The 25,922-nt window shown below is 48.8% G+C and overlaps 1 protein-coding gene across 2 annotated transcripts in view; it reads left to right on the top strand.

Moving 5' to 3' along the window:
• LOC311526261 (uncharacterized protein) overlaps positions 1 to 20,702 on the top strand; it is a 102,673-nt gene extending 81,971 nt beyond the window's left edge. The window contains exons 4-6 of one of the 2 annotated variants that reach the window (XM_084639128.1): positions 6,035 to 6,199; positions 19,109 to 19,190; positions 20,621 to 20,702. In XM_084639128.1, the coding sequence (XP_084495254.1) occupies positions 6,035 to 6,199; positions 19,109 to 19,190; positions 20,621 to 20,634 (261 nt within the window). In that variant the 3' untranslated portion in view covers positions 20,635 to 20,702. Of the gene's footprint in view, positions 1 to 6,034; positions 6,200 to 13,759; positions 14,085 to 19,108; positions 19,191 to 20,620 lie in introns of those variants that run through there. The other variant, XR_014712978.1, reaches the window with a different exon arrangement.
• Positions 20,703 to 25,922: the final 5,220 nt, after the last annotated feature.

Genomic DNA, 25,922 nt, shown 5'->3' with positions numbered 1-25,922 from the left:
TCTTTTCGAGAACCCACACTCCATTCCGGCTATCATTCTGCTCTAGACCCCACCTCCCCCCCCACCCCACCCCCGCTGTGCTAGAGTCCATCTCCCCTACCCTGGCAACCCACTTCCCAACCCCGTTGCTCTAGAATGCACTAGAACCCCCCCTTGCTTTGGAACCCCCCCTTGCCTGTGCCATTCATTTAGAATCCACACATCCGTACCAACGTCTGCCCTGGCACTGCTCCAGTTCCCAGCTACTCAGCTCCCTGGTGCCACTGGGGACTTTAGGCAGCGGCCACAAACAGAAGCGGAGTTTGCTACATGTACAGTCCCAGTCCCCATGGCACAACTTTGGCTCCAGATGTCTCCTGGTTATTATTAATACCTCTGCATTGCTTACCCTAGTGCTTGTAAGGTCCAGTACATTTTTAGGCCTGTCCTTACCCTATTGTTTGGAAAGATTCATTAGGACTTTGGCTGGAAATTATAGTGACAGATAGAGCCGGGTAATTTATGGCTTTTCTTGAAGGTTGTACAATTATTCAAGAAGTGTCCTTCCTTCCTATCCCTCCCGCCAGCAACTTGTTGGAAATAAATATTGGATTTATTTGTAGAAAACTAGCTATTGAAGAAGTTGAATGTCCAATATAAATCCAGGACTGGCCTGTCCGGAGTCTTTACGCACTTTCTTCTGTATGCTTCTGTGCCTACAAACAGTTCCTTTCCAAACAGAATCTGGATTGACACCCCAGTGCCCCTGCGCCCCATAGCCCAGCGGGGGCTTACTGAAAGCTGGCTTCGCTCTTCGCCAGAGGATGATAATCTGATCCATTATCTCATCATTTTAATGGCAACACATTTTGAGATGAAGCATGTAAAATGTGGCAGAAAGAGGACCTGATGCTAGGATATTTTATATATCATCCCTCCATGGCCCTGTCGGCCAACTGCCCTCTCTTGAGTCACAGCTTTTTTTGCTTTTCGGGGCAGGTTTCTTCTAGTCCAGCTGAGCCTGGGTTACATTTTGCAGGTTGTCACTAGACGCTGAAGTCGTCCATATGACTTTTCTGAGGGTTTCTGAGCACTTATTTCCAGAGGAACCTGCTGGCCACTTACTCCTGTTCCAAAGAGTGGGTGACAGGAGTCTGCTTCTCCCAAAACATCCCCCCCTCTGGGCACTCTCCTCTCCTCTCTTGTACACCCACGTAGCTCTAAACTGCTGGGGAAATTGTGCTGTGCCTCGGGTTTCTGGCATCCGCCCTCACACCCAGTCCTCTGAGGGTCTGTCTGTACTGCAAGGAGTGACTGCAGCTTACCCAGGCTAGCCATAACCTTGCTAGCGTGGCTAAAGAGAGCAGCAAAGACCCCAGTGCAGGCTGGCTACACGAGTAAGTACCTAGGGCTCCAGGCGGCCTTGTCCAGCCACACCATTATGTCTTCACTGCTACTTTTAGCCGCTCTAGCTAGATGGAAGCTAGGTGGGTAGGCCTACCTGAGCTGCAGTCGCACCTCCAAGTGCAGCGGAGACCCTGAAACTGGTGCCAGTGCCGTCTATTCCAGGGGTGGCCAAACCACGGCTTGCGAGCCACATGTGGCTCTTTTACAGTTAAAGTGCAGCTCACACAGCGCGCCCCCTCCTCCCTCCCTCCATTCTCTGCCTACCAGACTGCGGAGAGGGGAGAGCTTCTGCTTTGTGGTGGGGTGGTGGAGCAAGGGCTTCTGCCCTGTGGGGAGGGAGGCCCCAGGGCTTCAGCCCCACCAGGCACACCTGCCGGGGCTCGGAGCTGCAGCAGGAGCAGGGCTGAAGCCCCGAGCCCCAGCAGGCACTTCCCGCGTCTCTCGAACTTCTGAAGACAGTCGTTTGCGGCTCAGAGGGTCAGTACGTTGGGCCACTCCTGGTCTATTCCCATCTCCCTTTGCTCCAGATAAGCTCACTCTGGTTCGTGCTTCACTGAGGCAGCTCAGCTAGAATTCTTGCCCTGTCCAGCCCTGACATGCCCAGGAAATGGGTTACGGATGTTCCTGATCTGCAGATTAATCAGGGACGTCCGTATGCTTCCTGCACGATCTGCCTAATGCCATTAAAGAAGCTAATGATTCCAGAGATGTTACCGAGCAGCAGAGGGCTCAAGAGGGCACAGGCCACTTCTCCTTCCCCCCGGCTGATGCTCCAGGCCTCGCACACGAGCCTCTTGGGGAGCTCTAATTTGGCTTTGCAGGCTGCTGCCAGCTTCAGTCCTCCAGTTGCTGAGAGACTAATGCAACCTCTCCCCCACTGTGGCAAAGGGGCAGGATGATGGTAGTAGGTGGAGGCCGTGGAGCAGGGTGGGGCCCGCCATGGCACCAGAGGGGTGGCAAGGGTGGCAAGCAGCATTGGCCTCTGTCATGGCACCGGGTGGTGTGGAGCTGATCAGTGTGAGCCCTGCCATGGCACCGAGGAAGCAGGGGGCAGGGATCATGATGACAGTTCGAGGAGGGGGGAGCCAGAAGGGCCCCACAATGACCCCCGGAGGAAGGCACAGCCAAAGAGCCCAGCTCCTGGGCAGCTGTGGGTTGGGCTGGGGAGAGGAGAGCAAAGCAGGCTGGGCCTTCAAAAGAAAAACGAGACCCTTTTACTGCTGAGCTTCTCCTCAGAGCCAAGTTCTCAGAACTGCAGCCCACAGCCTTATGTAAAGCAGGCTGGCTGCGCTGGCTAATGTCTGTGAATCCAGGCCTGTGTCAGAGGCCCAGGCCTTAGCGCCGCTTTCTATGTATGTGTGTGCGAGAGCCAAGGTCTTCGGGGACTCCATGAGGGAAGGCAGAGCCCTCAGGCGCCCCCCCGCCCCTCTGCTGCCCTCTCCATATGTGGATTGCTCAGCACTGTTTACATATTTTCTCCTTGGTATCATTTCCACTGTATTTTCCCCATCTGCTCTGTGTGAGCCACTCTGAAAGGCCTCTGTTTACCCTGGATTGGCCTGCGGTATTCGGTTTGGCTTTACGGTTATTCCCCTCCCTGTTTGTAATGGAGAATTCCCCAAAGCCATCTCCGTGGGCCGCTTTGTCCAGATTTCAAGGCGAGGCCCCTGATCTGGGCCTGGTATCTCTCATGTGTCAAGTCTGCGAAGAGCCTTGCCAAATGAACCTTCTTCCCAGGATGCAGTGCTGCAACGTGACGAGCTGCTAATGCCGTGTCAGGGCTGATACCTTACTGCACCGCATTTCCCTCTGTGTTCCAGAGGCCTGCACCAGGCTGAATTCCAGCCCCTCTTCCCCCCGCCACCCAGTAAACTGCCATGCTGTCCTGTCTCCCTACATCCCGACTCTCACATCCATCCCATCCCAGCTACATGCACACTGTTCCCATGATTTGAGCTACTTTCTTTCAATATCTGCACCCATTGCAAAAACACCATAAAGGTTTGTTATTTTCAACCGAATGCTGAAGAGCTCTCTAGATTCTGCTGCCATCCTGTCATTATTATTGGATCGGTATTATTTCCAAAGGTGTCCACGCTGTGCGGGGTGCAGTACACACGGGGGGGAAGGCACAGGCCCTGCCCCAATGAGATCACTTGCTAAACAGAAAGTATTCAGACAGTCACTTAGCCCCCCATAGCAGCCTTACCCAGCCTTAGAGGAAAGGATGACCTGGGGGTTAAGGGACACACTGGGAGACAGCAGATTTAGGTTCAATACCTGGTCAGCTGCAGATTTCTGGTGTGACCTTGGGCAAATACTTACTCTCTCGATGTCTTGGTTCCCCAGCAGAAGAATTAAGATAATAATATTTCTTAGTCTATTTATATTGTCAGCCCTTTGGGGCCGGGAACATCTCTTGCTGGTGTTTGTAAACACCTAGCACTATTCCGCCCCGATTTTGGGGCCTCTGTGCACTAATGCAATATGAATAACCTCCCATCACATGTATCATAGAAACATTAGCTGAGCATCTGTTTGAGATAAATGAACACAATATTCCAAGGGGGAGGGTGTATCGCTGATTTATATACTGACATTACAAATAGTTCCAGTGTTATATCTATCATATTCCTTATGCATCCTAACATTTTGTTTGCATTTCGGTCAAATTGTTCTTTGTAACATGCATTTGTCCACGTTGAATTTCATCTGCCATGTTCCTGCCCATTCCCCTACTTCTGTTAGGTCCCTCTGAAGTTCCTCACAGTCTTGTCTAGCCTTGACTAACAAAAATAATTGTGGGGGCCTTTTCAGATTTTGTTATCTTACCATGCACCCCTTTTTCTGGATCATTAATAAAAATATTTCACCACTGGGCCTAAAAGAGAACCTTGGGTCAGACTGTTGTTAACCTTGGGCCATGCTGGAAAATGACCATTTATTCCTATTCTTTGTTTTCTGTCACTTAGTTGATTTCTAATCCATGATGCTACTTTGCCTTTCACCCCAAGGCTACTTAGTTTCTTTAATAACCTCTTGTGAGGAACCTTGCCAAAGACTCTGGTTTAAAGAATCATAGTAGCTTAGAGAGGCGTGATTTTCCTTTAAGGATGCCAGGCTGGCTTTCCCTCATCATAGCTCATTAATCTATGTATTTTAAAATTCTATTTTAAAATTATCATTTCAGCCCAGTTCCGTGGTATGAAGTAAGGTTTATTCATCTGTCATCTCCAGGGTCGCCCCTAACATCCTTTTAAAATTTCCACCCTCCATCCCCTAGAAGAGAGGCTGATTTTAACGAGTAGCTGATTCAAATGATGTATGATTTGTTTGTTTTTAACAACAGCCCTTTGGCCCAGTTCCTCCAAGGTATTTAGGCACTTATGTCAATGGTAGTTAAGTGCTTAAATACTTAAGGATCTGGGCCTTCAAACATAAGATCCTTCAGAGCTCTTGGGTATAACCATCTGGGCTGTCACACTCATTCTTTAATTTACAGGTTTGCTCCAAGAGCACTTCCTCTTTTGACACGGTTTCTTACAGCATCTCATCTTTATTACCCGGAAAAAAGCAGGTGTCTCCCCACGGTCCCTTGTAGTGAAGATTGAGGCAGAGAAGTCATTGGGTTTCTCTTTCCTTATCCTCCTCCATTGCTCCCTTTTCTCCTGGTTGGCCAGCAGACCCACTGGTGTGAGAATTGGTTTGATAAGATCACCGCCGAGGCTGGTAGGTCTTTACATGAGGGTACAGGATTAAAAACCAATGCTGTATGATTGATTCCACTTTACTCCAATGAATCACTTCCACTGTAGTGTATGTTTTACACCATCTGAACAGCAGGGTTGTATTTCTGCTACATGTATAAAGCTCTACACAATTTATACCCACGCTCCCATGTTAAAACATTTACACTCTTTATTGGATGCTTTAGGATATATACCCCCTTTGCCCATGGCTGTGGAAATTGTACCACTGGTCTGGGGGCCAAGCTAGTGTTTATTGTTATCGGAAGTGATCGTACCCCGCAGTGATTTCTTACCAGAGGAAGGGGGGTTGGATGGGGAAGCTGTTTTCTCTCAAACACCCAGGATCAATGAATCTTTAAACAGGAGAAATTATTTCCCAGAATAGCAAATGTTTGTGAAGAGGTTTAACTTTAAGAATATGTGACAGCTCATCAAATGAAGAAGTGAAATGTTTTGCTGGAGGTGCAGAGAATGCTAAACGGCTCTCCCTGCTCAGAAAGGGAGGAACAGCCCGACTGAGGTGAATCTGTCCAAATAGACTCTCCTGGGTATGCAGCCAAGCTGCAAATCAGCTGGGTTTAATGAGAGAGAGAGAGAAAATCCTCTTGTATTCAGATAGCATGGAGCCAGAGCGGTCCAGGGATTTTTAAGAATGAGCCCACTGCCCATCTTACTATTCCGGAAGGACGCTGGGCTTTGGTTTTTAACAAAACGCGGCTACTTTTACCTGAACATCACCAGAGAAACACTTTACCTCAAATTACCTGTCTGTCTAGGCTCTTATATTGGTGCCCCCATCACTGCCGTCTCTTGCTGTCAACACTGTTTATAGGGAAGGGGAGCTGCAGCCTCATTCTGCAAAATTTCCTTTTTTTTTTTTTAATCTGCTTCTGTTTCAGGTTCCCTTTCATCAGAGACCACATGAAAACCAAAACAATCCCCGTCTGTCATGCTTAGAAAACTTGGCGATGTACATTCCACTGACTCTCTTGAATGCCCTGCGTGTTCAAGCCTTGCACGGGAATGAGGAACCACCCCACCCTTTGCCCTCCCTGGGGAATCAGGTACAACCCCCCTGCCCTTCACGCTGCTTGGGGAACCAGGTACAGCGCCCCCTCTCATTTCTCTGAGTGGGGAACAAGATAGCGCCCTTTACCCTTCACCCTGCATGGGGGACATGGTACAGCACCCCCCCTTCCATCACCCTGTATGGGGAACGAGGTACAGCTCTTCGCCCTGGGTGGGGAACAAGGTACAGCACTCCCCCGCCCTTCGCCTTATGTGGAGAACGAGGTACAGCCCCCCCCCGCCCGGCCCTTCGCCCTGCGTGGGGAACACGGTACAGCACTCCCCTGCCCTTTGCCCTGTGTGGAGAACGAGGTACAGCCCCCTGCTCCTCCCGCCCTTTGCTCTGGGTGGGGAATGAGGCACAACCCCCTGCCCTTCACCCTGGGTGGGGAACACAGTACAGCCCTCCACCTTTTGCTCTGGGTGGGGAACATAGTACAGCCCCTTCGCCCTGCATGCACAGACTCTACCTGGGGGAATACCAAGCATGCTGCATGTGTTACTAACCACCTCTCTCTTGTGGGGCAGCAGCTGAGGGGCTGCAGGGCTGGTGGTATCTTCAAAGCCTCAGTGAAAACTGGAATACAAATTGGCATTGAGCCCCGAAGGGCCCAAAGACAGGGTCCTGCTCTGCCCTGTGTATGGCCTGCAAACTCGGGCCCTGAGGCGCTGCACACGTTTGGTAGAGCCCAGGCAATACAAAGTCTTTGGGTATCGTGTGTGTGTGTGTGTGTGTGTGTGATGTCATTTACCTACTGTAAAACACTGTGTACACAATTACAGTGGGCTGTAAAGCACACTGCCAGGGAGGGAGGCATGGGGCTGATACCGATTAGGCAGGAAATGGCTCTCTGTGGATGGCATTTGTCTGGGGAAGCTGATAGATTTGGCGCCTTGCAGGCACTGCTTGATGGATCCATTGATGACCTGGCAGCACAACAGAACTTGGCTAACTTATTCCCTGCCAGAAGCCTAATTGAAGCCTGCATGGTTGGTCTATATTAACACCTTCCTCCAATGGCACATGCTCCTCAAACCTGCTACCTCTGTGGTAAGGATGGGCAGCTTTAAAACACACCTCCGATCCCTGCTTTAGTTGGCTGCAGCAGGTTGCTATAACTGGACAGCTTTTTGCGAAAAACTCTTGCTGTGGCCATCGCTGCTGGTTTGTTCCCTTTGAAGACGCGGCAAGAAATCTGTTAGGAGTTTAGGGAAGCAGGAGGGCAACACGCCGAACAGCCTGAATCCTTGGGATGGAGGAGCTCTGGAAAGAATCACAGGGTCAGTGAGCTGGGAAACCACTTCTACATTGGAGACAGATTGGGAATGGAAATATGGATAAATGGGCTGGATTTCCTCCCAGCAGCTGCCCGCAGCTTTTCCTCCTCTGCTGCAGATCTTTATGTTGCTCGTAGTGTAGTTTAATTTTATGACATGTGGTTCGTGCAAACTCTTGCATTGTGCTGCACTTGGCAGCCTGCCAGAGCAGCCTCTGCCAGGACTAGTTTGGTGACACCATCTAGTCTGGCCTCAGGGATGCTTTCAAGGCTGAGGGCCTTGTCTGCAATCAGGATCTAGGGATCCGTGCTGAGAATTCCCCTGCGGATGATTTGCATGACCTTCCAATCACTCCATCTCACCTTCCTCTCCTCCTGTGTCCCTCCCCTTCCAGTGGATAGCAAATTAGACCCGAGTTTGCATAGATCATGGCTTCAAAAAAGGCCAGGCCAGTTTGAAGCTACATGCACAGAGGTGTTGCTTCATGGGACCGAGGTAATAATATTTCCTCTCCACATAGCTGTGGGTCAGATGCACCTGGGACATGGGCCAGATTCCTTGCAAGTGTAAACATGTGCAGCTCCTTTGAAATCAATGGCATTACGTTAGCTTACACGTGTGAAACAGATGAAGGGGGATTGCAGGGGGAGCCGGCTGCATTTGCTGAATTTGGAACCAGTTCTATACCAGTCCTGGCTCCGGTATAGATTAGAGCATCCTGTAGACGTGCACCTATGGTAGGGGCTGTGGAGGTTGGCATATGAGCTGGCTAAGGTGGCTCTGTGTTCGCGGATGTCTTCCCCACACTGGGGAGAGCCAATGACTTTCCACTCCCTTTTTGCCTGTGAGAATCTGGCATGTTGTGTTTAATTCCAGATACCTCCCTATCCAGAAGATATCGACAAAATAGGGGGAGCTCAGAAGAGAGAAACAAATATGTAGTTGGAGAGTCTGAGTTGAAAGCCAGGGTTTGGGTACATCTTGTTTTTGCTAAGTAATGACTAAGGGAGACACAACAATTATCTGCAGATGCCTAGGAAGGCAAGAATTATTGAGTGTGGATATGGTGGTGTAATGAAGGGTAATGAGATGCAATGAAGTTCTCAAGTTACACTGAAGTCTGTAGAACTCAGCTGTAGAATCATCTCCCAGGGGAGCTGGGAGAGAACGCTAATACGACAGGGAGCTGGGCCTGGGCTATTGCCCTCTCTAGCGTCTGTGGCAGCTGCAACAGGAGCCTGTTGGAAAGGGTGTTTTTATTTGCTGTGTTTGCTGCTGAATGATAGAGAAAGGTCCTGGTCCTCAGGAGCTTACAGTGCTAAAACTGACAGCAGAGTTTAGACAGCAATGGCTTGTCTACACCTAACAGCTCAGTCCAGCCTGTGCTGCTTTATTGGTGGCAATAACCGTGTGAGGACGAACACAGGCACGACTCATGGTTTTTTGAGACATGCTCTGTCTACCATAGCATTGACACTGGCTGGCAAGTCCTGGTTCAGCCAGGGTAGCTGCATCCTGATCTACTAAGGAGTGGAGGGTCCAATCTCAAGCATCACCATCGTCTCTATCACTCAGGCTCACAACCTACGCATCTCCTCTCTCACCTATTCCCCCGCACCCCTGCATCCATGGAGTTCCCATCATCCTATACAGCTTTCCTGTGGCTGCACCATTGCATGTGTAAGCAGAGTCCGGATGAGCTCTACCCTGACATCTGGTGGTGAGTTGTGGCGGGTTGTGGAAAAGAACTTCAGGGGCTGATCTCATTTGCATATTCACACCCACCCTGCCTACGTGGTCACTTTGGCTGCTGTGGGATCCCCAGTTTCTCTGTTATTGGGGCAGGAAGAATAAAGTGTTTTTATCCTGATTATGTGAATCAAGGACAGTGGAACTGTACTTGGCTTTTTGTTATGATGGAGGGACTCGCCATCAACTAAGTAGTACTTGCTAGGCAAGGGGCATGGGTTCCAAGGCTCAGTGAATGGAGAGAAGTTGGGGAGAGGTATTTGTACTTTGTGGTATGGGTCCCTAAATGCTAGCTGCACCTCCTTTTTCTCCCCCCCTACCTCCACTGTGTAATAGTAGAGTGCTGGGGCTTCCCTGCTATGAGCTGAAATCACTGAGTATTGTGTTAAGTAGTGGGGAGCCTGAAGATACATTGGTGAGCGGCTCGCAGGATGGCTACCGGAGAGGAGCAGCTGGTGGAGTGGTTCGCAGGACGGCTACTGGGGAGGAGGAGCTGGTGGAGAGGAGCGGCTGGCCGTGAAGGCTGTAGCGGAAACCCACGGAGAGGTGGGGCAGTCAGCTGTCAGAGCACGTAAGGTGCCCCTTTACTTTCCCCCCACCCCCATTTCCACACAGGCTGGGGGGGTTAAAACTCTGCAGATGAACTTTTGAACTCTGGACTCACCAAGGACAGAGACAGAGACTTTTCGGTTGCTGGACTTTGGACTTTGGGGTTGTTGGACTTTTGGGACTTCGGGTGACTTTTGGGTTGCTGGACTCAAGAACCAAAGGGAAAGGACACGGCCCAATTTGCTTGGGGTAGGTTTTTGCTCAAGGTTTGTGTTAGGAATCCTGTTGGTGGTGTTTCCCCAACATAATGTCATATTGTTTCTCTTTGTTATTAAAAGGCTACACTAAGGCCTTGTCTACACTATGAAATTAGGTTGAATTTATAGAAGTCGGTTTTGTAGAAAGCGTTTTTATACAGTCGATTGTGTGTGTCCCCACACTAATGCTCTAAGTGCATGTAGTCAGCGGAGTGTGTCCACAGTACCAAGGCATCCGTTGACTTCCGGAGCATTGCACTGTGGGTAGCTATCCCACAGTTCCTGCAGTCTCCTTTGCCCATTTGAATTCTGGGTAGAAATCCCAGTGCCTGATGAGGCTAAAACATTGTCGTGGGTGGTTCTGGGTACATATCGTCAGGCTCCCCCTTCCCTCCCTCCCTCCGTGAAAGCAAGGGCAGACAATTGTTTTGCACTTTTTTTCTTGAGTTACCTGTGCAGATGCCATACCATGGGAAGCATGGAGCCCACTCAGCTCACTGTCACCGTACGTCTCCTGGGCGCTGGCAGATGCGGTACTGCATTGCTACACAGCAACAGTTTATTGCCTTTTGGCAGCAGACAGTGCAGTATGACTGGTAGCCGTCGTCGACATAGTCCAGGGTGCTCTTTTAACCGACCTCGATGAGGTCAGGGGTGCCTGGGCAAACATGGGAGTGACTCAGCCAGGTCATTTCCCTTTTAAGTTTTGTCTCATGGCAATTCAGTCCTACCGGCAGTGCACTGTCTTTTAATCTACAGCCAGCAGAAGACGATGGCCAGCAGTCGTAGTGCACCGTCTTCTGCCGGGAACCCAGGAGATGACGATGGCTAGTGGTCGTACTGCACAGTCTGCTGCCAGCAAGGTGTATAAAGATAGATGAAGTGGATCAAAACAATAAATAGACCAGATTTGTTTTGTATTCATTTCTCCTCCCTCCCTCCGTGAAATCAACGGCCTGCTAAACCCAGTTTTGAGTTCTACCCTTGAGGTTTTGAGTTCCATCCTTGAGGGGGCCATTTTGTTTATCGCAAAGCCACCCCCTTTGTTGATTTTAATTTCCTGTAAGTCAACCCTGTAAGCCATGTCGTCAGTCGCCCCCCCTCCGCCAGAGCAATGGCAAACAATAGTTTCGCGCCCTTTTCCCTGGATTGCCCGAGCAGGAGCAGACGCCATAGCATGGAGCCCATTCAGCTCACCCCAGCAGTTATGACCATTGTAAACACCTCGCACATTATGGTGCAGTTTACGCAGATCCAGGACCCAAAAAAACAGGTGAGGAGGTGACAGCAGCATGGTGATGAGGCCCTGAACACACTTTTCTCTGAAACCGTGTTCCCCCACAATTTGGAGATCATGGTGCTAATGGGGCAGGTTCATGCAGTGTAACGCCAATTCTGGGCCCGGAAAACAAGCACAGAGTGGTGGGACCACATAGTGTTGCAGGTCTGGGATGATTCCCAGTGGCTCTGAAACTTTCGCATGCGTAAGGGCACTTTTGTGGAACTTTGCGACTTGCTTTCCCCTGCCCTGAAGCGCAAGAATACCAAGATGAGAGCAGCTCTTACAGTTCACAAGCGAGTGGCAATAGCCCTGTGGAAGCTTGCAACACCAGACAGCTACCTGTCATTCGGGAATCAATTTGGAGTGGGCAAATCTACTGTGGGGATTGTGTGATGCAAGTAGCCAACACAATCACTGAGCTGCTGCTATCAAAGGTAGTGAATCTGGGAAATGTGCAGGTCATACTAGATAACTTTGTTGCAATGGGATTCCCTCACTGTGGTGGGGCTATAGACGGAATGCGTATCCCTATCTTGGGACTGGACCACCAGGGCAACCAGTACATAAACCGCAAGGGGTACTTTTCAATGGTGCTGCAAGCACTGGTGGATCACAAGGGACGTTTCACCAACATCAACGTGGGATGGCCGGGAAAGGTTCGTGACGCTCGCGTCTGCAGGAACTCTGGTCTGTTTAAACGGCTGCAGGAAGAGATTTACTTCCCAGACCAGAAAATAACTGTTGGGGATGTTGAAATGCCAATAGTTATCCTTGGGAACCCAGCCTACCCCTTAATCCCCTGGCTCATGAAGCCGTACACAGGCACTCTGGACAGTAGTCAGGACCTGTTCAACTATAGGCTGAGCAAGTGCAGAATGGTGGTAGAGTGTGCATTTGGACATTTAAAGGGTCGCTGGCGCAGTTTACTGACTCGCTCAGACCTCAGCGAAACCAATATTCCCATTGTTATTGCTGCTTGTTGTGCGCTCCACAATCTTTGTGAGAGTAATGGGGAGACGTTTATGGCGGGATGGGAGGTTGATGCAAATCGCCTGGCCGCTGAATACGCACAGTCAGACACCAGTGCGGTTAGAAGAGCACAGCGGGAAGTGGTGTGCATCAGAGAAGCTTTGCAAACCAGTTTCGTGACTGGCCAGAGTACTGTGTGACACGTCTGTTTGTTTCTCCTTGATGAAAACCTGCCCCCTTAATTGACTCTAATTCCCTGTAAGCCACCCACCCTCCCGCCTTTGATCACAGCTTGCTTGCAAAGGAAATAAAGTCACTATCATTTAAAAAACATGTATTCTTTATTAATTGATTATAAAAATAGGGATATAACTCACAAGGTAGCCCGGGTGGGGTGTGGGAGGAGGGTAGAAGGGAAGGAAAAGGTCACTATAAAACTTCTTGAATGCCAGCCTTCTGTTGCTTGGGCTGTCCACTGGGGTGGAGTGGTTGGGTGCCCGGAGCCTCCCACCCCGCGTTCTTGGGCGTCTGGGTGGGGAGGCTATGGAACTTGGGAAGGATGGAGGGCGGTTAGGCAGGGGCTGCAGTGGCAGTCTGTGATCCTGCTGCAGTTCATGAACCTCCACCAGACACCGGAGCATGTCCGTTTGATCCCGCAGTATCCCCAGCATTGCCTCCTGCCTCCTCTGATCTTCCTGCTGCCACCTCTCCTCACATTCATCAGCCACCGTCCTGTACTCTGCTATTGTGTCCCTCCACACAGCTCTGTCAGTGCTGGATGATTGCATGAGCTCAGAGAACATGTCATCGTGCGTGCATTTTTTTTCGCCGCCTTATCTGAGATAGCCTCTGGGATGGAGGAGGGAGGCTTGAAAGATTTGCAGCTGCTGAAGGAAAAAAAGGGAGTGAAGTATTTAAAAAGATACATTTTACAGAACAATGGCTATACTCTTTCATGGTGAACAACACTATTCACATTACATAGCACATGAGATTTTGGTACAAGGTCGCATTTTGCATCTTATATTGAGTGTCTGCCGCTTTGGTGTTAGAGATCACACATGCAGGGCCGGGCAACAGAATTCGGCTTGCAGGCGGCCATGGTAAGCCACAGTCTTTCGGCTTCTGCAACCTTAATAACAGCAGCCCCCTCCTTTCCCATACCAAGCAAAGCCCGTTGAGCTGGCCATTTACTGCTGCAGTTTTCCTGTTAACGTGCAGCAGCAGAAACCAAACTAACCCTCTCCCCCCATCCAATTCTCTGGGATGATCGCTTTTCCTCTCCCCCCACTGCATGGCTGGTATCAGGGAAGATCCCTGCTAGCCAAACGTGAACAGTTCAGCACCAATGGCCCCCCCTCCCACCGCATGGCTAACTGCGGGGAGGATTTCTTTTCAACCACAGGCAAACAACCCAGTAGGAATGGGCACCTCTGAATGTCCCCTTAATTAAATTCCCCTATTTCAACCAGGTTGCCATGAATGATATCACTCTTCTGAGGATAACGCAGAGAGATAAAGAACGGATGTTGCTTGAATGCCAGCAAACACCGGGACCATATGCTGCCAGGCTTTGTCATGCAATGATACCAGATTACTTGCTACTAGCATGGCGTGGTAAAGTGTCCTACCATGGAGGACGGAACAATGCTGCTTTCCCCAGAAACCTTCTGCAAAGGCTTTTAGAGTACCTCCAGGAGAGCTTCATGGAGATGTCCCTGGAAGATTTCCGCTCCATCCCCAGACACGTTAACAGACTTTTCCACTAGCAGTACTGGCCACGAATGCATCCCAAGTCCTCAGGGCTACTTAATCATTAAAAAACGCTTGCTTTTATAACATGTATTATATTTTAAAAGGCTTCATTGGGTTGGGAGGGTATTTCAGTGATAAAAAGATCCTGGCTGTCGGGGAAAACGGTGTGCTGTGTGCTCTCTCCAAGCTCGTCCTCCTCCTCATCTCCCCCTTCTGCAAAATCCTCAGCCATGGCAGAGAGTATCCCATCCTCGGAGTCCACGGTCGGGGTGGGATAGTGGTGGCGGCCCCCCCCAGAATTGCATGCAGCTCAGCGTAGAAGCGGCATGTCTGGGGATCTGTCCCGGAGCATCCGTTTGATTCTTTGGTTTTCTGGTACGCTTGTCTGAGCTCCTTAAGTTTCACGTGGCACTGTGTTGCGTCCCTGACGTAGCCTCTGTCCCTCATGGCCTCTGAGATTTTTCAAAATGTTTTGGCATTTCATCTTTTGGAACATAGTTCTGATAGCACGGACTCCTCTCCCCATACAGCAATCAGATCCAGTACCTCCCATTCGGTCCATGCTGGAGCTCTTTTTCGATTCTGGGACTGCATGGTCACCTGTGCTGATGAGCTCGCCTGGCCAAACAGGAAATGAGATTCAAAAGTTCCCAGGGCTTTTCCTGTACACCTGGCCAGTGCATCTGAGTTCAGAGTGCTGTCCAGAGTGGTCACAATGGTGCACTGTGGGATAGCTCTTGGAGGCCAATACCTTCAAATTGCATCCACACTAACCCTAATTCGAAATGGTGATGTCGATTTCAGTGCTAATCCCCTCGTTGGGGAGGACTACAGAAATCAGTTTTAAGAGCCCTTTATGTCAAAAAAAAAAATGGCTTCATTGTGTGGACGGGTGCAGGGTTAATTCGGATTTAATGCTGCTAAATCCGACATAAACTCGTAGTGTAGACCAGGGCTCAGACTCTGTGCTTGCGAGAGGGGAAGTATTGCCTCTTAGAGGCGCCCGGGGAGGTGGTATATATTTGTCCCAGGTCACTGGGTGGGGGCTCGAGCGGGTTTTGCATTCCGTTATTGGAACAGAACCCCTAGATACTGAACCTGGCCCCCGTTGCTGCCAACTCTGACGGGCAGAAGGGTTATACATGGTTCCCATCACTGTTTCTGGTTTCAGTGTGATGTGTCTGTATTAAAGCTGGTGATTACAAGTGTCACATACACAGGCTCTTGGAACAACCACACACTCTTGTGACAAGAGGCGAGCTAAGTAAATATCAGTCTTGAAACAGCCCCCAGTTATGGCCAACTCAATGACTAAAATATAGCCCCTGGAAGGCCCTGCAGTGCTGTACTTGGCCCATTGCATTAGTCACAGACAGAGCTGCCGAGCGAGTGCGCAGGTCACCGCCTCTCAGCTGGAAGCCAGCATTGTAATTTCCCTGCAGTTATTTCCAAGATAACTTATTTCAGATTTTTTTATGATGCTTACAAATTGGGCAACATTTTAAAACATAATTCAGGTGCTAAACGGTCTTAAACTTGTGTGAATTTTTACAGAGCCAATTCAAATATTTTTAACTGTTGGTAAATTTCAGTGAATCAAGCTCTGTGTAAAAGACAAGGAATGGACATCAAGAAAGAAACCCTGGAACATAATGGAACATAAATGGAACCAAAGGGCTCTTTGAAATAGAGGCTGAATTTGAAAATAAGTATTTGTTCCAGCCACGAGGAGCTGGAGAGTTACAGTAGATCCTGTGACATGTAAAAATGTGTGGAAGGCAAGGTGTGCTTCAGAGTATTGGCCTGTATCTGTTCTCTCTGGAAAATCCCCTGACAAGGGCTGAGATCTTATTTGAGACAAACAGAGCTAAATCCTTCCCTCAGACATGTGTGTGGATGTCCTCCAGTAGCCAGTGACAACCGGGGATGCATATCTGAGCAGCAGCGTTTCGCCGATAATTCCCAGCATCCCCATGAGCAGTTTTGTAGTGAGTTATGTGAAGAAAACCATCTCTTGTAAGTTGAATTTTTCTTTCCTGGCGGCTGATATATTTTATCCACCAGAGGCATGAATCTTCGGTTTGTCTTTGTGGCACCTGGGATGAGCAGTCCGTCCAGGAACCACTCCTGTTTTGCAGGACTGATTCAAAATTAGTTTGTTCAGCCAGGGCTAATACGAGTATCTGGATGGCTCCCTCAGAGGCTGGTTTCTGACCCCCTGCCATGGGCCATCAGTGTCATGAAACCCTTTTCCCGTGGGGGGATGAGGTGGGGATGGGTCCTGCCTTTTGGTGCTAGGATCTGGGAAGCCAGTCATTTGACTGAATCAAAATTCAATACATAAAAGACCCTGGAAAACTCAGCAGAAAGTTTGCCTTCAAAAGTGAGAAATAAAGCCAAGTAGATGAAACGTAACTAATGTGTGTTCTAAAGTATCCTACATCAAGGGACCGTGTGAGTCATCCAGCCTGAAACCTGCATTGGCAGGACTCCTCACCAGCATCTTAACCCTCCGTCCCTAAGGAGCATGATTGCCAGCACTCCCATTTTGGCCGGTACTGTCCCAGGTTTTGTTGTGCCAGGTCAGTTCCAACCAAAGTTCCCGGCGCGGTGGCCTGATCTATTCAAAGCCTGCGCTGCCAGCCTCTTGCCACTAGGAGCAGCTGATTGGAGTAGTGGATGGACCCACTGGAGACTGCTAGCAATACCCCAGTCCAGCCAATACGCTCGCATGAATGAAAAGGTCACCCTTAGTTGCAGTTGAAAGATGTTGGGAACCTATCTGGGAAGGCTCTTACCGTAACACGCTGAGCAAGACTTCTCAGCAACTAGGGCTGATGCTCTCAGCAAGCTGTGCTCCTTTTCCTTCTTCTGTGCCATGCCAATGGTCTGGGGTTATAAAACACCACCTGCCTACATCTACCCAGCACACAGTCCCTGCTCCTGCCAGATCATCATGCTGTAAGGTCCCAGATGTTTTCCAAAGTGCGGAGACATACAGCTTTAGCCCTGCAAGACCATCAGAGACTGATTAGTGATTGTCACAGGCAGGCTGGCTCTTGGAGAGGGGTCAAACCCAGCCTCGCCGGTGACAAATCGGCCATCTTCCCAGCTGAGCCTGATTGGCTAAGGATCAAATGGCCCAATACAGATATTAGATCCAGCTGGGAAGGAAGGGGTCACAGGGTGTCTAGAAAGGGTGAGAGATTGCAGTTAGCAGGGGAGGCTGCAGAAGGGTGGCTGGCTTAGGCTGACCAGACAGCAAGTGTGAAAAATTGGGACAGGGGGTGGGAGGTAATAGGAGCCTATATAAGAAAAAGACCCCAAAATCGGGACTGTCCCTATAAAATTGAGACATCTGGTCACCCCATGCTGGCTCCGCTGGGAAGCCCTGGAGAAGGGTCCCTCCCAGGCAGAGGACTGAGGAATTGCAAGAGGGAGAACTGAAAGTACCCTATCACTCAGACTCGCACAAAGGGGTCTGGTAGAAGACAGACAGAGGGTATTTGGCAAGTGGTGTGTCACTGACTGGATGTGCCAGGGTCCATCCGGAGCATTAATAACACGACTGGTCTGACTCTCGCCTGCCTGGCACCTTATGGAGTTATTAGCACCTGTGCACCTTGGGTGCAAACTGCTCCCACTGCACAATGGCACCATTTTACCTCTACTTTGCACAGAGGCGAGTGATGACACAAGGTGCGAGGCACTGTGTTTTATAAGGCAGAGGTTTGCCTACTGGGTCTGCACTGGGCTATTGGGCACATTTTAAAGCAGATGTTGTAGAAGGCCGGGGGGAAGACTGGTCCCCATGTCTTAAGGAGAACTTTGAGAACAGACAGAAAAAGCAACACAGAGAGGGAGGGAGATGCGAGGAGAGCTATGTTTACGTAGTCCAGGAAAGACAACTCTGTGTGTGTCTCCCCCTAGGAGGTATCAGTACCCGCTAAGAGATTTGCACCAGGAGAGCTCTCCTCTGCCTACACACCATCTGTGCCGAGCTGGTGGAAATGCCATTGGCAAGATAAGGATAGTGAATCCGTGTCTTCTGCCCTGGATTACCCAGAGCAGAGAGACACCATCTCATACACAGGGCCTTGGACGCTTGTTCCATCGTTGCCCAGTACTGAAGGCACGTGAGTGGGAAGAGTCTGGCCTCAGTGGTGGTAGCACAGGGAATAAAGAGTTATTATTACACCGTTATAAGGCACTTAGCAAGGTGGTATCGGCTGCACCCAGATGATGGAGTTTTCACTAGAGGATAAATCAGTGGTTCCCAAACTGGGGTACATGAACCTCTGGGGGTTCACGAAATCTTATAGGCGGTTCTCGGAAAAAAATTCCCTAATGGCGGACAGAGCTGTCCATAGGGATCCTGGGCAGCACAGGGCCAGCAGCCCGGAGCCGTGGGGACTTCCAAGAGCTAAGCCGATCAAAGCAAGCATATCTATCACACTGAGGAGATTTCAGAGTAGCAGCCGTGTTAGTCTGTATCCGCAAAAAGAAGAGGAGGACTTGTGGCACCTTAGAGACTAACCAATTTATTTGAGCATAAGCTTTCGTGAGCTACAGCTCACTTCATCGGATGCATTCAGTGGAAAATACAGTGTGGAGATTTATATACACAGAGAACATGAAACAATGGGTGTTACCATACACACTATAACGAGAGTGATCAGGTAAGGTGAGCTATTACCAACAAGAGGGGCAGGGGGGAAACCTTTTGTAGTGATTAATCAAGGTGGGCCATTTCCAGCAGTTGACAAGAACGTCTGAGGAACAGTGGTGAGGGGGGGAATAAACATGGGGAAATAGTTTTACTTTGTGTAATGACCCATCTACTCCCAGTCTTTATTCAAGCCTAAGTTAATTGTATCCAGTTTGCAAATTAATTCCAATTCAGCAGTCTCTCGTTGGAGTCTGTTTCTGAAGTTTTTTTGTTGAAGAATTGCCACTTTTAGGTCTGTAATCATAGAGTGACCAAAGAGATTGAAGTGTTCTCCGACTGGTTTTTGAATGTTATAATTCTTCACGTCTGATTTGTGTCCATTTATTCTTTTACGCAGAGACTGTCCAGTTTGGCCAATGTACATGGCAGAGGGGCATTGCTGGCACACGATGGCATCTATCACATTGGTGGATGTGCAGGTGAACGAGCCTCTGATAATGTGGCTGATGTGATTAGGCCCTGTGATGGTGTCCCCTGAATAGATATGTGGGCACAGTTGGCAACGGGCTTTGTTGCAAGGATAGGTTCCTGGGTGAGTGGTTCTGTTGTGTGGTGTGTGGTTGCTGGTGAGTATTTGCTTCAGGTTGGGGGGCTGTCTGTAGGCAAGGACTGGACTGAGGAGATTGAAACTTCAAGACTCCTTATAAGAAATGGCAAGGGAGGTGGATATTTTTTGCTGTTTTTAGAATTAAATAGGCGGCTAGTGTTGTTTTTAAATTATGAAGAACAAGTTTAAGCTTTGTTGTAAGTGCGTTGTTTGCCTGGACTGCTCAAGACCTGAATGCTTGTGTAGGAGGAACTCTTTGAGTTGGCTTCTTAAATCCCTTCCTGCTGTTTCACATCTGATACTCCTTGATGAAACCTAGGAGCCAGAGGCGCCAGTATGGGGGGGCGACGAGAGTCACATGCCGCCCCCGCGTCAGCGCGCCTCCCCACGGGTTCCTCCTCTTTTTTCCCGTGGGGCCCCCCACTTTTCGGGCGGTGCCCCTCCCAGGCCCTGGGGTGCACGGGGGCTTTGTTCCTGCACCCCTTTTTTCTACTGGCACCTCTGACAGAAGCCTTGTCTTATAACAGACATAATCAAAAGTGATACAAACTACAAAAGTGAGATTTTGGAAGAGTGTTGCCATTTTCATAATGTAATAAAATACTGTAATGATAAATAATAATTAATAGTGCATAATAACCATGTCATAAAAACTAATTTTATATTTCCAAGATCACTTCTTTTATAATTTATGCTGAGGTAAGGGAGAAAAATCCATGGAAATATTCATTTTTAGGAGGGGGCTCACGGGATTTGACATTTTAGTGAAAGGGGTTTGTGGGTTGTTAAGGTTTGGGAACCGCTGGGATAAAACATGACTGTAACCTGGGTATCCATACTCCCCTTCCAGCAGAGGCCTGACCTCATCACTGAGCCCCCTTCACCCCAGCCTGAATCTGACCCCATCAGTGGGTCTTTCTGCGGTTCGTAAGAATTGCCAGGCTGGGTCAGATCCATGGTCCAGCTGGTCCAGTTCTGATGCTGGCAAACCAGGGGCCAGCTCATGCCAAGGTCGCCATGTCTCAAGTGGAAGTGACAACCACGCAGCTGGCATTAGTCTGGTATTGTTCAAATAGGCCTTAGAATGATAAAAATGTGCCTTCTGTGTAGACTGCATTGAATGCGTGCGAGTTACAGCATGCACTCGTCTCACGTATCACACCTGTATCCCAAGGTATCGGCAACGTTTGTGTGTTTTCAGTGTAACCCTCTGTACCTCACCACACAGGAACGAGACTTGAACGAGTGTGAAATGCTGATTTCCAAAGGAGACTTTTTTTTTTTTTTGGTCCTTCCGAACAGAGAAGGCCCATTGACACCGGGGAAACTACTGTGGAACATCAGAGGACAAAAGACTTTGTTGATTGCTCCCCCACCCCACCCCCGGGACCGCCATGAAGAGGAGACCTGCTAGTGAATTCCTCCCATCAGTTAAGTGTGCAACTCAAAGCAGAAGGGGGAAGAAATAAAAAGCCCTAACAAGGAGGAACTGTATCTCTTTGCAGCTTGGATTCTGGGGGGTGGGGAGGCAAGATTTCTAGGCATAAACAAGGGATCCTCAGCTACTTAGCCTGTGTTAGTCCTAAGGGACATATAGACCTTGCGTATTATAGGAGCTTCTATTCCCTTAAAGCTTATGCTCTAATAAATTTGTTAGTCTCTAAGGTGCCACAAGTACTCCTGTTCTTTTTGCGGATACAGACTAACATGGCTGCTTCTCTGAAACCTCTATTACCTTTGAAACGTAAGGCTGTAACTCATTCTTACACTGTTTGTGTGTGTGTGTGATTGTCTGCTTTAATCTTGTAAATAACGCTTATTTCCTTTTTCTAGTTAATAAGTCTTCAGTTAGTTTGTTATAGGTTTGGCTACAAGCATTGTCTTTGGTGTGAGATCTAAGGGGCTATTGACCTGGAGTAAGTGACTGGTCCTTTGGGTCTGGGAGTAACCTGGATATTTTTGACATGCATCTGAAGAAGTGGGTATTCACCCACGAAAGCTCATGCTCCAATACGTCTGTTAGTCTATAAGGTGCAACAGGACTCTTTGCCGCTTTCACAGATCCAGACTAACACGGCCACCCCTCTGATACTGGATATTTTTGTGATTTTGGGGGGTAAGGGGCCATCTATCAAAAAGGCAAACTTCCCAGGGTGGTGAGATAGATCAAAGTGCCCAAGAGGACTGTCTGTGATTTCATATTAAGGCTGTTGTGGGGCCTGAAGGGATTACATGTAATAAATGTTTGGTGAAATCTAAGTACAGAACTCAGAGCCAATGTAGGGTTTGCGCCCTGCTTCATAGCAGTCTGCCCTGAGATTGGTACTCATGCGCTTGAGTCACTCCAGGCAGTCTGACACCAGTGTTGTGACTCTGACAGTGTCCAGCTACAGCTGCTTCAGAGAAAGGTGTAAGAGCCCTGCAGCAGCAGATGTGGGATATCCCCCGCAGAGATAGCAGGCTGCCTTTCAGAACAGTAGAACCTTTGCTAAACTACATTTCTGCTCTTGGCCCAAGGGATTGGCTGGCTGAGACCTGATGAGGCTCTCCCGTCTTTAACAGCCCTGGAATGAGAACTGCAGACAGATCCGCACGTGGGGAGCAGAGCATTACGGTTCTCGGTGCTGGGGAGCTAACAAGGCACTGACAGGAAGTTGTTTTTCTTTCTGAATGTTTTTTTTATTGCTCCTCTCAAAGGGGTGGAGCCAGCTCATCTCCTTAGAGAGGGAGACTGGGAGAGAGTGTGACAGAAACGGCATGAATCTGCGGCATCTCTCACCTTGGCTGGAGCTGGGTCCTTCGGTGCTGGGGGCGGAAGGTGTGAATCTCCCCTCAGCCCAGCTTGAGGAAGCTTTGTGGCAGATCCTGAAGTCATCCCCATCCCTTCTGCAAGCAAGTGAGGCAGCTGAAGACGTCTGCTGTTGGTAAGAGCCCAGCCAGACTCCAGCATAAGGAAGTGATTGAAGCTTTCATGATCTGTTTAACTGGTGACATATGTTTCCTGCAGGCGAGCCAGTGTGCTGCATGCCGTCTGTATGAGATATGGCAACGCTTTGGGTTCTCGCTTGTGCAGGGAACTTCCCTGCCTGCCTCTGAATGCTCCAAGAAGAGATGGCCCCATCCCAGCAGCCAGCTTCATATGGCTACGGACTGATGTACTGCGTGTGGGAAGGAGAAATGACTTGCACCATGAAGGGAAAGAAACGTGATGAGACCAGCCCATACGCAGATGGTATCTCTCCGGTTTTTAAAGATCCGTCAAGTGTTGCCCTTGAACTCCCACTGTAGGCGACTCCGTGGATGTGAGGGGTGGAGGGTATGATAGTGAAGCTGGCACAGGAGGTGCTGGGGGTAAAGGAGGAGTAAGGGAAAGGCAGGAAGCAGTAGAGGGGAAACAGGAAATGCAGAGCGGTTCATTAGATCCCTTTCATTTACCTCTTTATCGCTCTCTCCACGTTGTCATACTGAATCCCATCACTGTCGGATCAGAAAAGACAACAGAGAATTTCTGTAAATTACAGAAAAATCCAACTAGGGGATCTGGACTTCTTGCAGAATTATAGGGCAGTTGAACCTGGATGAGGATCTATTGCTGTTTATATCATCGCAGGGCCCCAGACATGCTAAACGCTTTTGTAACACAGAGGAACACATTCTCTGCCCTGAAGAGCTCAGAGGCCAAGGACACAAAGAGAGGTTGAGGGAAAGGGATACACTTATAAGCAGATGTATCGGGGGTGAGGAGGCAGGAAATAGAGCATGGCTTATTAGTTCTGCTTGGCCTTTTTAAGTTAAACACACTAGGTTTCCCTGTTCCATCCTTCCTCCACCTTTCAACCCCCTCATCTCGTCCCATAGCAGCACCTACCTATGCTTCCAGTCTCCTTAAGCCCCTCCCAACCATCATTTGACTGCCTCAGCCTGCATGAAACTGCTCATCTGGTAAATTAAAGAAATAAGTAGAGGTCTTGGTCAAGTAACAGGTTTCAGAGGGGTAGCCATGTTAATCTGTATCAGCAAAAAAAAAAATCTGTATCTGTATTAGTCCTTGTGGCACCTTAGGGACTAACCCATTTATTTGGGCATAAGCTTTCATGGGCTAAAACCCACTTCATCAGATGCATGGAGGGAAAAATACAGTAGGCAGGTATATATATTACAGCACATGAATAATATAATATATATACCTGCCTACTGTATTTTTCCCTCCATGCATCTGATGAAGTGGGTTTTAGCCCATGAAAGCTTATGCCCAAATAAATGGGTTAGTCTCTAAGGTGCCACAAAGACTCCTCGTTGTTTTTGGTCAGGTAAGTTCTTTTAGGTATTGCAGAAGAAATGCAAGAGACAATCAATAGAGATCAGGTCCTGGCTCAGGAAGGGTGTTCCATGCACTGAGGCAGCATGACAGATGGCATGGAGATGGTATTGGGCAGAGGAGACAAATGGATTAATGAAGCTGACCTCAATGGGAAGAGAGGAGGAGGCACAAGAGACAAGGGAGAGCATACGTGAAAGGAGCATAAGAAGCTTGACCTGGGTGTGATGGAAGAGGAGGGACCAGTGGAGGGGTTCAAAACAGGAGGCTGATGTGCTCAAAAGGACAGACAAGGCTGCACTTTGTACGAACTACATGCAGAAGGGAGCGTGATGTGGGCATCAGGCAGGAGGGCAGGGTACCATAATCCAGACAGAAGGTGACAAGGGCATGCCTGGGAGTCTGAGCCTTGAGAACAGAGAAGAAATACCAGGTTTCAGGGAGGTTCTAAAGCAAGAAGCAGCAAGATTTGGACACCACCTAGGAGTAATAAAGAGGAACTAATGAAGATGACCCTAGCTTTTGGGCCTGAACTACCAAGAGAATGGCCTATGATCAACATTGATCAAGAATGGGGAAAGAGAGGAGGTTCCTGTGATCAACAGTGACCCAGAATGGGGGAGGAAGAGATGTTGCAAAGGGATGGCCAGGGGCCACAGGATGGGAGAAAGGGCCGCCAAAGAAGAGGTTAATGGACGAGGCAGAAAGGTAGGAGGAGAACCAGGAGAGGTCACGAGAGGAAAGGAAGAGGGAGTTGTCACGGAGGAAGGTCTGACTGATCATGTCAGAGGCAGCAGAGAGGATGAGGATGGAGTAGAGGCCTTGAGACATACACAGGAAGAGGCCTGGCCTTCATTAGAGCAATGTGTGGGGGCACAAGATTGTTGAAGATCCAGAGTGAATTTGAAGAAGAATTGGAGAGAATGGCTGTAAACCCCCTGTGTGAGCGTGTAGATGAGGGGAAGAAAGGAGAGGGGGAGATATTATGTGCGATTATACAGTACAAGAAAGCCCCAAGTTGTCTCTCGGTTAAGGTGTTAATTTGGTGGAATCCCAGAATTTCACAGCACACCAGCAATCTGTTGGATGCTTTGCAGACTGCAAAAAAGAAAAAAGCCGCTGGATTCTCCTCCATTAGTCAAGACTTTGGCTTTAGTTTGACTTCAAACCACGTAATAAAATGAGTCCTAGTCCATAGGTATCTGAGACCTCAGATAAAAAATTACACCTCTCACCCCCATCTTACACTTGCTCGATAACTAAATGATAGCAAGAGGGAAAGCCTCCAAGTTGGGCAAAGGAACAGATCTTCTCATGAAAGACCTTCTCTAACCTTGAAGCTAGAATTGTATACATGACACTTGAGTCAGAAGACAGACCTGTGGGAGGCGCAGGTCTCTAGCATTTTGATGAAGTACAGTTGTTCTCGCAAGGCAAAGGGTGTCTGGCAACTTGGTTTATTGAATCAGATTAAGTGTTGTGAGCACTGTCAATCAGATAACTGTCGGCACCTCTGGGCCTTTGCCCGGTAGTAGTATTTATTATTGCTCCGCTTGTTTCTAGTTGCTCTATTGGTTTGTTTGAAAAGCTTGTATTTTCTTTGGGGAGAATAATCTGGTTCAGGAAGGCGGTTGTTTCTTGCTTACTGCTGCTGTTTTTTAATATGTACGTTTTTTTTTAAATTTTAATTAAAAAAAGAATCATGTCCTATAGCAGTCTCTTTAGTAGATGCTTTTATCCCTGTATTACTTCTGTATTCTGTTGGTTTATTTGGAGGTTGAAAGGCACTTCTTGTAGCATGAAAAACTTATCACTTACAGAGCACATTTCATAGCCAAAGAACTTTGCAGACATCAGGCCAGATTCATCCACAGACTTCCAGAGGGATGAATTTGGCTTATTATGGTATATAACAGATCTAAATCATAGGTGTAGTCTGAGGTCTCCATTTTTCTGGTTCTGTCTTTGTGAATCAGACCCCCTATTGTAATAACACTGGTGTGGGGGGAATGAGCTGACCAAGTTCCTCAGAGACAGAGGATGTGGAAAAAGCTAATGTACTCAATGCTTTTTTTGCCTCTGTTTTCACTAACAAGGTCAGCTCCCAGACTGCTGCGCTGGGCATCACAACATGGGGAAGAGATGGCCAGCCCTCTGTGGAGATAGAGGTGGTTAGGGACTATTTAGAAAAGCTGGACGTGCACAAGTCCATGGGGCCGGACAAGTTGCATCCGAGAGTGCTGAAGGAATTGGCGGCTGTGATTGCAGAGCCATTGGCCATTATCT

The sequence above is a fragment of the Lepidochelys olivacea genome, assembly GCF_965140295.1.
Source record: "Lepidochelys olivacea isolate rLepOli2 genome assembly, chromosome: 9".
Classification (NCBI taxonomy): domain Eukaryota; kingdom Metazoa; phylum Chordata; order Testudines; family Cheloniidae; genus Lepidochelys; species Lepidochelys olivacea.
This window is presented reverse-complemented; position numbering and strand designations above follow the sequence as displayed.